This window comes from Marmota monax, unplaced genomic scaffold, assembly GCF_021218885.2.
Source record: "Marmota monax isolate L192 unplaced genomic scaffold, Marmota_monax_Labrador192_F-V1.1 WCK01_AAM20220418_F8-fsc00005, whole genome shotgun sequence".
Classification (NCBI taxonomy): domain Eukaryota; kingdom Metazoa; phylum Chordata; class Mammalia; order Rodentia; family Sciuridae; genus Marmota; species Marmota monax.
The window spans coordinates 29942431-29957845 of NW_026692254.1; the positions used below are offsets into that span (position 1 = coordinate 29942431).

A 15415-nucleotide genomic window follows, 5' to 3' on the forward strand; every position below is an offset into this window, starting at 1 on the left:
TTCCAGGTGCCACGAAACTTCTGACCTCTGAGGATTTGGTTACCCATGCTATCAGATGAGAAACATGGAGGTGAGCCATGCATAATACCCCTTAGACTTAAAGATTTACAGGATAGGATGGGAGGAGCAGGTTAATAAAGTAAGTCGTCCATTAAATTTGCTAATATGTGGTTTGATTGCCCTCTTGTAGAATTAAATGAAATATTCACAAAAAGGATAAAATCATGTTGTTTGTGACAACATGGATGGAGCTGAAGGGCAATATGTTAAATGCAATAAGCCAGGCCCAGAAAGACAAATATCACATGTTCTCACTTGGACAAGCTAAAAGTTGATCACAAAAAAAGTAGAGACAAGAGCAGAAGTCACTAGGAGCTAGAAGGAGAGGAGAAAGGAGGATAGAGGTTGGATAATGGGTACCAAAATATAGTTGGGGGGTAGTTCTAATGTTCTGTAGCACAATAGAATCATCATTGTGGTATATACCATTAATTATACACTTCAAAAATAACTAGAGAAGAGCTTAAAATAATATTTGAGGAGATAGAATGCTAATTACCCTGATTTGGTTATTATACTGTTTACATGTGTCTAATTATAATATTGTACTACATAAATAAGTACAGATATTATACATCAGTTGCAAAATAAAAAATGTCTTACAAAGAAAGCACATATATGAAAGAATTTAGCATAGTACTAGGCACATAATGGGTAACTGGCCCATATCACATTTGTGCCTCTAGAGTTACAGGGAAGCATTTCTGGGTTGACTTGAATGTTAGAAGTTCATTTCAAAAAAATCTTTCACCATTGTCGTCATGGGATATGGGTTAATTTAGTAGGTGTTTTCATTTCTGTCCCTAAGGGGCACAGAGAGCCCCATGTATTAATTACTAGTTAGACTTTTTTTGGGTTTCAGTGACCTCCTGAGATAGCTTCTGGAGAGGATGTAATGATGATCTCATAGGTTTTTTTCCACAGCCAGTGCCTTTAACTCCCTAAAGAATCTTCAGTGTCTTTGTCTGAATTCCGTAAATAAAGCTCTCTAATAACCATTAAAGGCAAGAGCTTCATTGTTTGTATTTTTTTTTCATTTTAAACTTAACTATGTATATTATGTGTATATACAAAATATCATAAAAAGTAAAACAATACAAAAATGAGTAGTCTGCATTCAACCTGATGTATATGGCTTTATCTTGTTCACCATGCTCACACAAGTGTATGTAAACTTGATGTACATATATTTTTCCCTTTCTTACTAAAGTGGAGTTATATATTTTTAATACCTGCATACATAAAATTATTTACTTAACAATATAATGCATCACTCTATGTCAGTAGCTATAAATTAGAAGTAAATTATGTGAATTTACTTTTGATTATGATTGTTCTCTTATAGGTGGATAGGTCCTTCCCATCTTTTTCTCCTTCCCTTTTTTCCTCCTTTTCCCCTTTTCTTCCCTCCCTTTCTTTTTTTGCACTAACAATGCTGCATTGCTTTTATACATATGTCCTTTAGTGTTTTTATGTATTCTATGAACATTCTCAAAAGTAGATTGTTGGTTTAAAAGGTCTATTTTTATTTTAATAAATGTTGACACATTTTTAAAACACTAGCAATTTACATTACCATCAGCAACATTTTGAATGTGCATGTATGTGCTGCCTCCTTCCCTGTGACTTCAGCTTTTTTTCTCTGGATGTTCATAAACTTTTTTAAAAATTTTGAAACCAGGAAATTCTTACTAGGTTGTATCTCCCTGTTGATTCTTTTGGTCATTGTTTCGCCTGGGACACTGCACCCTTTCTACAAATTCATCTTTTATTTCTTCAGTATTTTCTTAATTATATCTTTAAATATTTGTTCTGTTCCATTTCTTTGGTTCTGTTCTTCAGGAACCAGTTATGTAGATGTTGATTTTCCTTTATCTGACTTCCATAGCTGCCATTTTCCTTTTGCTCACTGTTCTTTGTCTTGCCCTCTAAATTTCTTACCACATTTTCAGACTCCTCTTTGTTGTTTTTTCCAATGTGAGCTTTATTTATTTGATGGTTTTTTATTTCTCAGTTTAAAAAGCACATTTTGCCACATGTGAGCAACTACCATATTGGACATTACAGCTTTAGAAGAGGATTAAAGGCTTGAAGTTGGTGACTTGACTCATTCCCTTATTCTTCAGAGACCCAATTCCCCAAAGCATCTTTAAGGAAATCAGGTTTTAAAACAATTTGAAAACCACCGTGATAGCAAAACCACATCATCATGGGTGAGTTTCATGTAGGAGTGACCAGGGAGTCTAACCTCTGGCTGCAAAGTTTGGGGATTCTGTACCTGAAATTTTATAAAGGTACTTGGGGGATCTTAACGCAGACTAGGGTTATGCTAAACTTATCAATTAAATTAAAAGAACTGTTGGAAGAAAGCCTTTTTATAGCACGGAAACAGTCCCTGGATCGTGGATCCAGTTGTTCTAGAAGAGGAGCTGTGGCTGATACTAGATCCATTCCAGTGGCAGAAATGGGAGCTTAGATGGTCATAGTTTCCTGGTTCTGATCCCAGGCTTTCCAATTAGGATTCACATGATGACATGGGGAACAGCATGTACTCACTGGAGAATCCCACTATATATCCTGTCTGGAAGGTGTATTCACTTAAATAAGTTGCCATCATGATTAGAAATTAGTTCCTTGCCAAATGCCCAGCTCAATTCTAATTTCAGAAACACAGACTACAGGAGATTTCTGACAGCTGCAACATTAAGGGAGGTACTCAGGACCTACTGATTCCACCATGGCACTGGAACCCCTAAGAACCCAACTGACCCAAGTAAAGACAGTCCTGAGGTAAATTCCTTAAGATATGAGGGGTCTAAGGAACATTTCTGGAAAGACAAGAAGGATTAAAGTGTGATACAGATTGGCAGTACAAAATGAACTTCCTAATTGGGCTGGGGTTGAGGCTCAGTGACAGAGCACTTGCTTCGCATATGTGAGTCACTGGGTTCAATCCTCAGCACCACATAAAAATAAATAAACAAGATATTGTGCCCATGAATAATGAAAAATAAACATTTTTTTAAAAAAGAATGAACTTCTTAATAGTGCTGGTTCACTTCAAAAGGAATTGTTAATTCCCTACATCAAGTTACATTGGCTTTCTGCTATTGCATTATAGTGCCACCTCTAGTATATAAATTGAAAATCTAGCTTCTTAAGTTTTTGGTTTCTAGTCATTTGCATTAAAGCAATTTCGATTGGGGCCTGGTAGGTTCTATAATTTGTATTCTATTTTACATTTAAGGAACCAAATTCCTGGGATATCTAAGGGATGTATGCTGGTAGCCCATAACCCAAAAATCTGCCTCTAAATTTTTTGAGTTTGGGCTGCTTAGAACTTGATTCTCACTCCATCTTCCGTCTTTCATCCACACCTGTGGGTGGTCCATGGGAATCAGGAATCCAAAATCTTTGCTCCTACCTCCAGGGCAGAATAAACCAGGTTTTTCTTTCCTAGTATATAGTGTAGTCACCAATGTTATTGTTAAACCATTTTGTCAAGAGTAATTATGTAGCCAGGCAATATGGCACATGCCTGTAATCCCAGGGACTAGGGAAGCTGAGACAGGAGAATGGTGAGTTCAAAGACAGTCAAGGTGGGCTGGGGATGTGGCTCAAGCGGTAGCGCGCTCGCCTGGCATGCGTGCGGCCCGGGTTCATCCTCAGCACCACATACAAACAAAGATGTTGTGTCCACCGAAAACTAAAAAAAAATAAATAAATATTAAAATTCTCTCTCTCTCTCTCTCCCTCTCTCTTTAAAAAAAAAAAAAAAGACAGTCAAGGTAATTTAGTTATTTAAATTACTATAACTTGCACCAAATATGTAAGAATATATTATCTTTTCAGCTTTAATATAGATGTGATTTCTGATAGACTTTACAAATACTAAAAACAGTTTCCAGGTCCTCTTCATTTTTTTAAGGATCTTTGGGAATTTGGAAGAAATAATGGATTTTAAGTTACCACTGAGATGGAAGGAAATCCAGTGTCTTCTCAGCTGGGTGCAGTGGTATACACCTGTAATTCCAATGACTCGGGCTGAGGCAGGAGGATCAAAATGTCAAGGCCAGCCTGGGCAATTTAGTGAAAGCCTCAGAAACTTGGCAATACCCTGTCTCAAAGAATAAAAAGGACTGGGGATGTAGCTCAGTGAAAAAGTATCCCTGGGTTCAGTCCCCAGTATCAAAAAATAATAAAATTTAAAAATAAAAATTCAATTACTTCTCAAAAATAATTAAGTTACAAGTCTTGATTATTATATACTTTTTTTACAAAAAGCTCTATACAGTTTTTAAAAGATGTTAAAACTTTTTTTTTCATTTAATTTTTTTGTACCAGGGACTGAACCCAGGAGCATTTAACCACTGAGCCACATCCTCAGCTCTTTTTTTTCTTTTTTTTTTTTTTTTGAATTTTTTAATATTTATTTTTTAGTTCTCGGCGGACACAACATCTTTGTTTGTATGTGGTGCTGAGGATCGAACCCGGGCCGCACGCATGCCAGGCGAGCGCGCTACCGCTTGAGCCACATCCCTAGCCCCTCTTTTTTTTCTTGGAGACAGGGGTCTAAGGCCCTAAGTTGCATAGGGCCTCCCTAAATTGCTGAGGCCAGTTTTGAACTCATAATCCTCCCGCCTCAGCCTCCTGAGTTGCTGGGATTTACAGGCATGAACTACTGCACCCAGCACATTTTTGCACTGAGAACATTATCTTAAAATATAAGGTAAGACTACAAAAGCAGCATGACAGATTTCCTCTGTTACTTGAAAACTGGATTAAGAGGCAACCTCCAGATTTCAGAAACACTGGAAATATTATAATTTTTGTTTATAATTAGGATAACTGCAATAAATAAGGAGTCAGAGGATCTGGGTTCTAGTTGCCATTTTGTGTGATATGATCTTCAGTAATTCTCCCAACTTCTGGATATCAGAAACCTCATCACAGAGCAAATGTTTAAATCAGTCATCCTGAATATCCTTTCCAGCTATATTATATTATAATACCGTGAAATCAGAATAACAAGTTTCAGGCTGTTTGAAGTCAGGAATTTTAGAACCTGTATTCAAGGTACAGTGCTCTTAAAAATTTAATTTTGTGTGTGTGTGGGTGTGTGCCAGGGATTCAACTCAGTGGCACTTGACCACTGGTCCACATTTCCAGCCCTATTTTGTATTTTAGAGACAGGATCACACTGAATTGCTTAGCACCTTTTGCTGAGGCTGGCTTTGAACTCTTGATCTTCCTGCCTTAGCCTCCTGAGCTGCTGGGATTACAGGTGTGTGCCACCACATCCAGCATAAATTTCTACTTTTTGAGTCTTTACACACACACACACACACACACACACACACAATTTTTTTGGTTCTAATTAGTTATACATGATAATAGAATGCATTCTGACACATCATATATAAATGGAGTATAACTTCTCATTCTTCTGGTTGTACATGATGTAGGATCACACCAGTCATACACATCAAATCACATCCCCATATATGCACATGGTATTTATTCTACTATGCTTGCTTTCTTTCTTTTTTGGTACTGGGGATTGAACTCAGGGCCACTTGATCACTGAGCCACATCTCCAGCCCTAGTTTGTATTTTATTTAGAGACAGGGTCTCACTGAGTTGCTTAGCACCTCGCTTTTGCTGAGGCTGGCTTTGAACTTGAGATTCTCCTGCCTCAGCCTCCCGAGCTGCTGGGATTACAGGCGTGTGCCACCACACGTGGCCATTCTACTATCTTTTCTACTCCCATATCCCTCTTCTCCCTTCACTGCCCTCTGCCTAATCCAAAGTACTTCTAGTCTTCCCTAGCTACTCCCCTTATTGTGAATTAGCATCTACATCAGAGAAAACATTCAGCCTTTGGGTTTTTGGAATTGGCTTATTTCGCTTAGCATGATATTCACCAGCTCCATCCATTTACTGGCATGTGCCATAATTTTATTCTTCTTCAAGGATAATATTCCATTGTGCATATATCCCATAATTTCTTTATCCATTCATCTGTTGAAGGGCACCTAGGCTGGTTCCATAGTTTAGCTATTGTGAGCTAAGCTGCTATAAACATCGATGTGGCTGTATCACTGTAGTATGCTGAGTGGGATAACTGGGTCAAATGGTGGTTTCATTGTAAATTTTCTGAGGAATCTTCATATTGCTTTCCATTGGGGTTGCACCAATTTGCAGTCCCACCAGCAATGTATGAGTATACATTGTTCCCCACATTCTCACCTCCATTTTTGTGTATGTGTGAATTTAAATATATTTTTCCTATTAGCCGCCTCTTCATTGATAGAAATTAAAAAGTCCCTCAAGGATGTACTTTTCATTTTTTTGATTTTATTTTTTTTCGGCTTCCTTTTTTAATTTCTCCAAGATTTCTTCTGCAGTTGTAGAGGCCAAAAGCTTCACCACCTTTTCACGAGATTTACCACCCTGAATCAAAAGAAAGCACAATAAACATTCTAATGCTTTAAGGGACAACAGACTTCCGTTGTACCCATCACAGTCATATCTTCATGGGGACATTATAGATGGCTTATGTACACTTTCTCCTGACCACGTCGGGTCCAACCAAAAACTATCTCTTTGCTTCCACCTGACTATAGATTTTTACAACTCAACAAGGTTTTTAGTTTTATACCTTAATTTCTAAAATGATAAAAGTTTGGCATCAGAATTTCAAAATGATGAATTACAATATTCTAGTTTCAAGTAACTCTTTTGTTTAAAGATGCAAATAATTTTAAAATACCAAAGTAAATATTGCATTTTATAGAAACTTTGCATAATCTTAAATAAAAACAAGTTGCTGGGCTGGGGTTGTGGGTCAGCGGTACAGTACTTGCCTAGCATGTGTGAAGCACTGGGTTCTTCAGCAACATATAAAATAGATAAATAAATAAAATAAGGGCAATGTGTCCATCTACAACTTAAAAAGTCCAAAGAGCCACTACAATATCCAAGTGCTATGATTTCACTATCACTTAAAACAATTTTTAAAAAGATATGTTCTCAAGCACATCTTTTATTTATTTATTGGTGGGGGGGTATTGGGATTGACTCAGGGGCACTCAACCCCTAAGCCACATCCCCTGCCCTATTTTGTATTTTATTTAGAGACAGGGTCTCACCAAGTTGCTTAGCACCTCGCTTTTGCTGAGACTGGCTTTGAACTCACAATCCTCCTGCCTTAGACTCCCAAGCCACTCAAGCACATCTTTTAAAGATAAAATCTGAACAGGAATTTATCTAGATGGGCAGAATTTGTACAGGTAGAAAAGTGGGGAGACCCTTTCAGGCAAATGTCCAAACATGAGTACTGGCAGAAATTAAGAAATGACCTGCCACAGCAGTTTATTTATCAAGGTGCAGTTTATTTATCAAGGATGTTGAATGCCACCAGATATGATCTATATTACACAGCATTGAAAATCAAGTAAAACTTCAAGATATAAGTATGGCTGGGTCCTACACTTACATACTCAATTTCAAGATTCTGCACTCTAAATTCTATGTTTAAGGTAATGCCCAGGAACCTGTATTGAGAATCATTCCTCAGTGATTTTAAAGTACAAAACCATGTTATTAATGACTACATATGAATCCACTAACTTCCTGATGAGCTTCTTCTAGTGAACAAAGACAACATGGAGGATTAGAAATACCTGATGAACTCTAATGGAGATGACAACAAGAAATCATTTTACATTTTTTTGGTGTGGTGATGTCTTAAAGAAGAATTGCAAGATTACCTCACAATGGGTTTGGGAAGGAAGAAAATGCTAGAAATGGTGGCAACTAAGGAATATAAGACAGTATAGACAACTCTGAATAAGGACTGAGGTAGCAGAAACACAGGAAACTACACAGGAAGAATTCAGATTTTTGTAATTAAATGAATATGTGAGTTAAAAACAAACTGGTTTTCCAAATAATGTGAAGAAGCAAATTAATATTTTATCATGATTATGTGGCAATAATCAAAGATGTTTGAAAAAGAGAGAGACCTACCTTATCCAAAACCACATCACTCCTCCTGAGTTCTAAAACCTTGGAAAGATACCGACAGAGCTCAGCATTAGCCTCTCCATCTGACGGTGGTGCTGCAATAGCTACATTTACGGCTTCAGTTGTCAAATCTGGAATGAAATGGTATGTACTGTATCCTTGAGTTGCTCTTTTTCTTCCTAAAGTGAGGCAGTTTTATAAAAGAGCTTGCATTTGCCTGCCACATACTAGATTTTTGATTAATAACTGTTGGATTGGGTTTAATCCCCAGCAACAAAACAAAAAAAACTGTTGAACTAATCTTACTTCAAGGAACATAAACATGATACATATGCAACTACCATTATAAAATAAATCCAGAAAAGAAAATAAATATTTATCTATCCTGCTGACCAAGATGGACTTAAGAGTCCTGGAGAGCATCCTGGATTTAGGCAACTAGAAGCTGCACTTGGCCTAATAGAAAGAGCTCCAGGCAGGGAATTAAATTAGCTGAGCTTCAGCCCCAATAAGGTAACTAAGGAAGTGCATGAGCAAGGCAGCTTGCTGGATTGTAAAGGGTTGTTTGGGTTTCCACATCAGGAAAAGGAGAACAGTGGGATAGGTTCATCTCTCATGTGAGATGCATCTTAAGTGCTTTGAAAATTTGATAATGTCTATTTAACATTTACATAGTATTTACTACCCACCAATTTGAAGCACACATGAATATACTTGAAGGGCTCTACACATATTAACCTAAGCCTCATAATGACTTTATAAAGAAGATAGTAACACCATTATTATCTCCAATTTACAAGTGAGGAATTTGGAATCAAGTAATGTGCCCTATAGCTCTGCACGCACTATTATTAAGAAAGGGAAGTATTTACTCAAAGCAGTTTACAAATGAGCTTGATCCTGCATATGGGGTTGCTCAGGCATTTCCACCCACTTACACCCAATGTGAACAACATGGCCAGAGAATCCACAAGAATGAGGTCATAAAACAACCCTCCTCCCATCCTGTCACCAATTCTCAGATGCTCAGTTTTTTACCTACAATGCGAAAATCAAGACATGTCTTATAGTAGATGGAAAAGAAAGTGTTTATGTGAATTTTTGTCTTACTAAGGTACATAAAATACTTGTGTACTATAGAAATGATACCATCTTAGATTGATACAATAAATGCTGGCCAAGGGGGTGTACCCAACAGAGACAAGCTAACATGGCCATTAGTACAAATAAGGCCTATCTAGCACATCAATTTGAGGTCTTATTTTCAAAATATAAATATAATTTGGTATACAAAGCTTTAGAAGTAGAAAAGATTTTCAAGACAATTCAGATAAATGGTTTTTAAACTTTTATCCTTTAAAATCCTTCATTTTTTCCAATTGTCTCTGAAATCCCAATATTTAAAACAAAAGTAAACACATTTACAGAAGCCAAGTAACTGGCTGGCCTTTCTCCTTCACCAGAAGAGATTCCTGAGGCATTTCTAGGATTTGAGGGAATAGCTTGAAAGTCTCTTTGTCCAACTATCTAATCTGAAAAATGATAAAACTGGGCCTAGAAATGTTTTATATTGTTTTGACTTAAAAACAATTTCATGTAGGAGTTGATGGGGGTTTTAGATCTCAGATTTTCTCCTATTCCTTAGGTCAGTGATCACTAAACGAGACAGAAATGCCTTTCTTTCTCTGGCCATTGTATTTTCAGTTTAGAGATAGGAAAAATTAAGAATAATCTAAGGCTGGGGTTGTGGCTCACTGGTGGAGTGTTTGCCTAACATGTGAGACACTGGATTTGAGTCTGAGCACCACATAAAAATAAATAAAATAAAGGTATTGTATTCACCCACAACTAAAAAAATATATATATATTAAAAAAGAATAATCTAGGCTATACATAAGTATCTTTCTTAAAATACCACATTTTTACCAATATATCTTTAGAAAGGAAAAGACAATAGTTTTCATCAAACTGGGTATAATTTAAATATCATGTATTCAATTTCAAATACCTTTACATGAGAATCTAGAATTTTAACATGGAGAAAGCTCTAAATGCAAATGTAAAAATATACTCAACTGTCATAGGATCAACTGTCAGCTAAATGAGGCAAAGGGAAGGTGGAAGGGACACTTGATTCACACAAGAATCCCAACCCATTGTTCAGGTGTACCTGTTACAGCATTTTGTTTGGAGCCAGGTTTGGCATGGATGGATATGGTAACACAACCTTTAGGATCGACTGCCACAGGACCTAAGGGAGGAAGTGGTCTCTCTGCTTCCTTGCTTTGGCTTTTACTCTAAAATAAGAAACATAATTGTACAGGTTAAAAAATATTTCCCCACACATTTAATTTGATTCTTCCACTACTCCTCTTCACCTTTAATCAGAACAAAGTAGGCTTATTAGTCAGGGACTTCTGATTCAGAATGTTTTTCCCATGTCCTTCAAGGATTATGCCATGAAGTTTTCTTATCAACACCACAAAATATTTTTTCCTGCTTTGGAAGAAGACCCAACTCTGGCTTCCATACCTTAGTGCTTTGATTCCTAAATCTGCTTTATACTTCCCATTCCTCAGAAGCAGGGACAATTTACTTCTATTCATTTTTGTATTAGATGTGGTCTAAACCTGAGTGTGTCATGTGTGTGTCTGGAGGAGATGAAGTGGAAGGAACCATAGTGATTGACATTTAAAGACTGTGCTAGGAACTTAGAATCCATTCGAAAATTACAAACTACTTAAGAGGGCAGTATGAAGGCAATGGATATATGAAGATGACACAAGGTCCTTGCCCTCATGGAGACTAGACTGCAGTGAGAGCGAGAGAACGAACACAATTACAGTACACTGGGCTAAGAGCACCAAGAATATGCACACAGGGAGGAGGAAGGTAGCCCGCCTTGGGACAGCGGGGAAGCTGCTAGCAGGAAGCAGTGCTTGAGTTGGAGTTAGCCATGCAAAGACGGTGGAAGAACAGCCTTCCAAGCGAGAACAGGCGTCCGGCTCCTACTGCATCCGGTGGATGGCGAGGACAAAGTAGCCCAGGTTCAGGAGGAGGACTGAGCCCAGGTGCGGGGTGAGACGCAGGGCTGAGACACAACCAGCCGCCCGAGATGCCTTCCACACCCGCTCCGGGAGCAGCCCGGTGGCCCGCCCTCTCAACGCCATGGGGCTTGACACTAGCCTTGTTCGTCGCACTAGCTTTCTTTGGCATCTTGGCGCCAGAAAAGGAAGCCCGGGTGCCCAGTCCCGCCCGAAGAGACTTAAACCGACCACCGAGCCGCACCATCCTTCTGGGAAGGTGCTGCTAAGAGGCCCGGCACCGGAAATGTGCTGTGCGCCTGCGCAAGCAGCATTGACAGGCGGCCTGACTACGGAAGGGCGCTCTGCGCCTAAATGCGTAGCGGGGATGGACCCGACGCCCCAGCCCTCGTCCAGCCCGAGAGCGACTCCTCGCGGCCGGCGGGAGACTCCTTGTCTCGAACCCGTGGGTCTGAGGTCTGATTGGGCCATGACCCTTTTCCCCTCGCTAGTGGGAAAGGCGCGTCACCTCTGGTCTTTGCTCACGAGGGGAAAGAGGAAGGTATCGCTGCTTCTCAAGATTGAAGTGTGCTTCCTGGAGAGCACGGAATCAGTGTCATCTCGTCTCTGCAGCCAACGCGCAAGGATAGACAGAGCTCACCTGCTTCCCAAGGCCACAGGTCGAGGGCTTGGCCTTTTCCATGCACTGAGAGTGCAGCTCCTTTGCGCCCAAGGCGGTTAGGATCCCTTGATGTAAAAGGAGAGGAAATATTCTATGACGCGTAATATGGCTACACATGAACTGGAAAAGTCAGAAACAAGATCATGGAGTCGTTCAAGGGGTTGAAGCTAGGGATTGGCACAACCCAGTTTACCTTAGAAAGACCATTGGCTGCAGTATGGCGAAAAACCAGAGGTAAGAAGAGCTACCACATAAATGGGATGTGGTGGCCTGAACCAAAATTAACTGCAGTGGGGTTATCTGACCTTTGTAAGGATCTTCAGAATTGACATGATCAGAACTTAGGAGAATGAGTGCATTGGGGAATGAAAGCAAAGAGTCAAGAAACCTGCCCAGGTTTAGGAGTGGAGTAACAAGTTTGAAAGTACAGGTTTGGACATAGTAAGTTTGAGATGATTATGGGATATCCAAGTAGAAATATCGAGATAATTAAATGGATGTAACTGAAATTTGAGAGGTCTGGGCTGATGCTGGCGATTTTGGAGTCCTCTGAGAATAAATGGTAACTGAAGCCATGGAAATGGATGAGAGACAGGCCCAGGATAGGACCCTAAGGGCAGGGAGAGAGGCCACCACAGTGTAAGGGCACCTAAGAGAAGTCAATGGTGATGAATACCACAACAAAGACATGTAAAATAAAGATTGTGTCCCCAAAATTTAAGGAAAAAGTGGTTCTGGTGACCCAGGCAGGAGCAGTTTCCTGACTTCACTGTGAAGGAATAACTGATGTTTGAAGGGCACACAAAATGTAGAGACTTAAGTTTTCAAACTATATGAGTTAACTATTTGAAGGTCGTTGATAGTGATGAGCCAGGAGGTTACCTCAGTTTCCTGACATGGTGGGGTCTGAACACAGGTAGGTTTGGTGGTAGAACTGGAAATTCTTCATACACACACACACACACACACACACACACGTTTTTTAGTTGTTGATGGACCTTTATTTTATTCATTCATTTATATGTGGTGCTGAAGACCAAATCCAGTGCTTCACACATGCTAAGCAAGTACTCTACCACTGAGCCACAACCCCAGCCCCTGGAAATTCTTTTATTAGATAAGGAACAGATAAGGAGGTGATAAAGGTGCAGAGAAGAACAGACTTAGAGGACTCTGGTAGAGCTGTCTGTTGAAACTTACCAGCAGTATTGTTGGTCTAGTTGAAGTTGTGAAAGAAAACTGGTGAAGGACTAATCACACAGAGACGCTCCAAGGAGAGAGGCATAAGCAGATTTATGGTCAGGCCAGATAGGCTGCTCTGTGCAGAGAGAGCAGCAGCAACTCCCACTTGGAGTATTACCTTTTATAGGCCAGAATCATGACCGCCCTCCTGTTAGGGGCAGGTTTAACCCTTGAGACTGGTATAGCAAGCATCACCTGATTTTGCAGAAAGCAAGTGACTGTTTCTTGAGAACAGAGAAAAGTATCTTTTTATCTCTTAAGGAGAAAACAGAGACTAGCAGATTTCTGTCTCTTGAGAATAAGAACAGTATTCATGAAGTGGGGGTGGGGAAATGAAGGTGGCTGTACTTATGCCAACAAGTTGGAGGTCATGACATCATTGAGGTCCCTATCTATCCAATCACATCATTTTATTGTACTTTTTTAGGTGGGGGGATGGGTACTAGAGATTTATCCCAGGGGCACTTTACTGTGAGCTACATCCCCATCCCTTTTTATTTTTTGAGACAGGATCTTGAAAAGTTGCTTAGGGCCTCACTAAATTGCTGAGGGTGATCTTAAACTTGTGATCCTCCTGCCTCAGACTTCCAAGTTGCTGGGATTACAGGTATGCACCACCAGGCCAGAGTTATTGTACTTTTGATGCTGGAGATTGAACCCAGAGCCTCATGCATGCCCTGCACACACTCTACCGTTAAGCTATACCTCCAGCCGCAGTTACATTATTTTAAATGCCTGGACTCAGCAGGTTGTATACAAAAGTTGAGGGTTAATAAAGTGGTTTAAGTGATTAAAGATCAAAGGTGAAGAAAAAGGAAAAAGAACAAATGCAGGTCTAACTGGGTAGGGAAAGTTAAGTCAAGGTGCTGCATACTTAAGGCTTAGTAACAGAACTGGAGAAGTATCCAAAGTTGTGATCAGAGTGGGACATCTGAATTTACAATTTCTGAGGTATAACATAACAAAGACATGGTGGGGTCATGAAAGGAATGGATGAAGATTGCTGTAAGGAAGGAAATGGAAAATTCGTCTTAGATGGATTGCCCATTTGGACACTGAGGCAACTCCACCTGAAGGTTTGGACAGAAGAAAGTGAGAGCAAGGTATAAAAACCATAACTCTTTCCTGTGAAATCTGTTGAGAGTTGAGGCACTCAACAGAGCATGACAGCACACACCTGTAATCCCAGCTACTCCGGATAAGGTAGGAGGATCACAAGTCTGAGGCCAGTCTGGACAATTGAGGGACACTTGTCTCAAAAGGGTGGGGGGAGGCTGGGGATGTAGCTCAGTGGTAGGGTACTTGCATAGCATAGGTTAGAGTTCAACCCTCAGTACTAACATGGGGAAAACTGAGGGGCACAGAGCAGAACCAGAATTACAATGCAGTCATTTATAGAATTTGTTTTAGACAAAATCCTGACCTCCTCAATTAGAACTTTGAAGGTTGTAATGGAAATAAAGGGGACACTTGTGTGATAGCAGATTATCAAAAGTATCTAGCAAGTGGCTAGGTGGGTGATGGGAAAAGTAAAGAGGTCCCTGCAGAGAGTGCCTTGAGTGGGGGTTTGAGGACTTTATCACACCAGCCAGGGAAAGGAGGAAATATCAGCCCCATTTGCTACCAGTTGTTCCTGCCCAAGTCTCTGCTTCTAGAGGGGACAAAGAGGGGCAGAGTGGGAAGAAATATTGTTTAACAGAGGAAAAAATGGGGATTATGATCCCAATGGCAGAAAATCCATATGTATTTATGCTGTTTTCATTTTATCTTCATCAATTTTGAGTTCCATTTAAAAACCTTCATTTTGTCTTAGCTTTACCAATGGAGAAAAAGGGGATTTTTTTGAAGGATGTAAATTAGCCAAGAGAATAAATGCTCCATGTATCTCTGGAGCTGGGATTGCTATGGTTCCCTCCCGTGAAGGGTGCTTTTTGTTAAATTCAAGGACAATTCCCAGATTTTGAATCTGTATAACTGGAAGACATAGAAAGCTGTTTGAAGACACTAGAAAGGGAAGTATATAACAAATAAATATCAGACATTCTAGGGGCTGTGGTTGTAGCTCAGTGGTACAGCACTTGCCTAGCACATGCGAGGCCCTGGGTTCAATCCTCAGCACCACATAAAAATAAATAAATAAAATAAAGGGGGCTGGGGGTGTGGCTCAAGTTGTAGCGCACTTGCCTAGCACACGTGAGGCACTGGGTTCGATCCTCAGCACCACATAAAAATAAAATTAAGGCAATATGTCCACCTAAAATTAAAATAAAGGTACTGTGTCACTACAACTAAAAAATAAAATAAAAATATCAGACATTCTGTAATATTCCACACTTTAAAGTCTTATTTTAACACTCTAGAAGAATTGTCTATCTAGAAG

At 39.6% G+C, this 15415-nt stretch overlaps 1 protein-coding gene and 1 long non-coding RNA gene across 2 annotated transcripts in view; one reads left to right on the forward strand and one right to left on the reverse strand.

The window, feature by feature from the left end:
• Positions 1 to 5406: 5406 nt before the first annotated feature.
• On the reverse strand, positions 5407 to 11443 carry CUNH15orf40 (chromosome unknown C15orf40 homolog). Its single transcript, XM_046438371.2, has 4 exons — positions 11275 to 11443; positions 10259 to 10385; positions 8092 to 8219; positions 5407 to 6513 (listed from the first exon to the last, which is right to left on the reverse strand). The coding sequence occupies exons 1-4, from the start codon at positions 11377 to 11379 to the stop codon at positions 6418 to 6420; spliced, it is 456 nt and encodes a 151-aa protein (XP_046294327.1). The 5' UTR covers positions 11380 to 11443; the 3' UTR covers positions 5407 to 6417.
• The window catches only part of LOC131423993 (uncharacterized), a 34638-nt gene continuing 30611 nt past the window's right edge, over positions 11389 to 15415 (forward strand). Inside the window, exon 1 of the long non-coding RNA XR_009226312.1 lies at positions 11389 to 12027. This is a non-coding gene — a long non-coding RNA (uncharacterized LOC131423993). The remainder of the gene's footprint in view (positions 12028 to 15415) is intronic.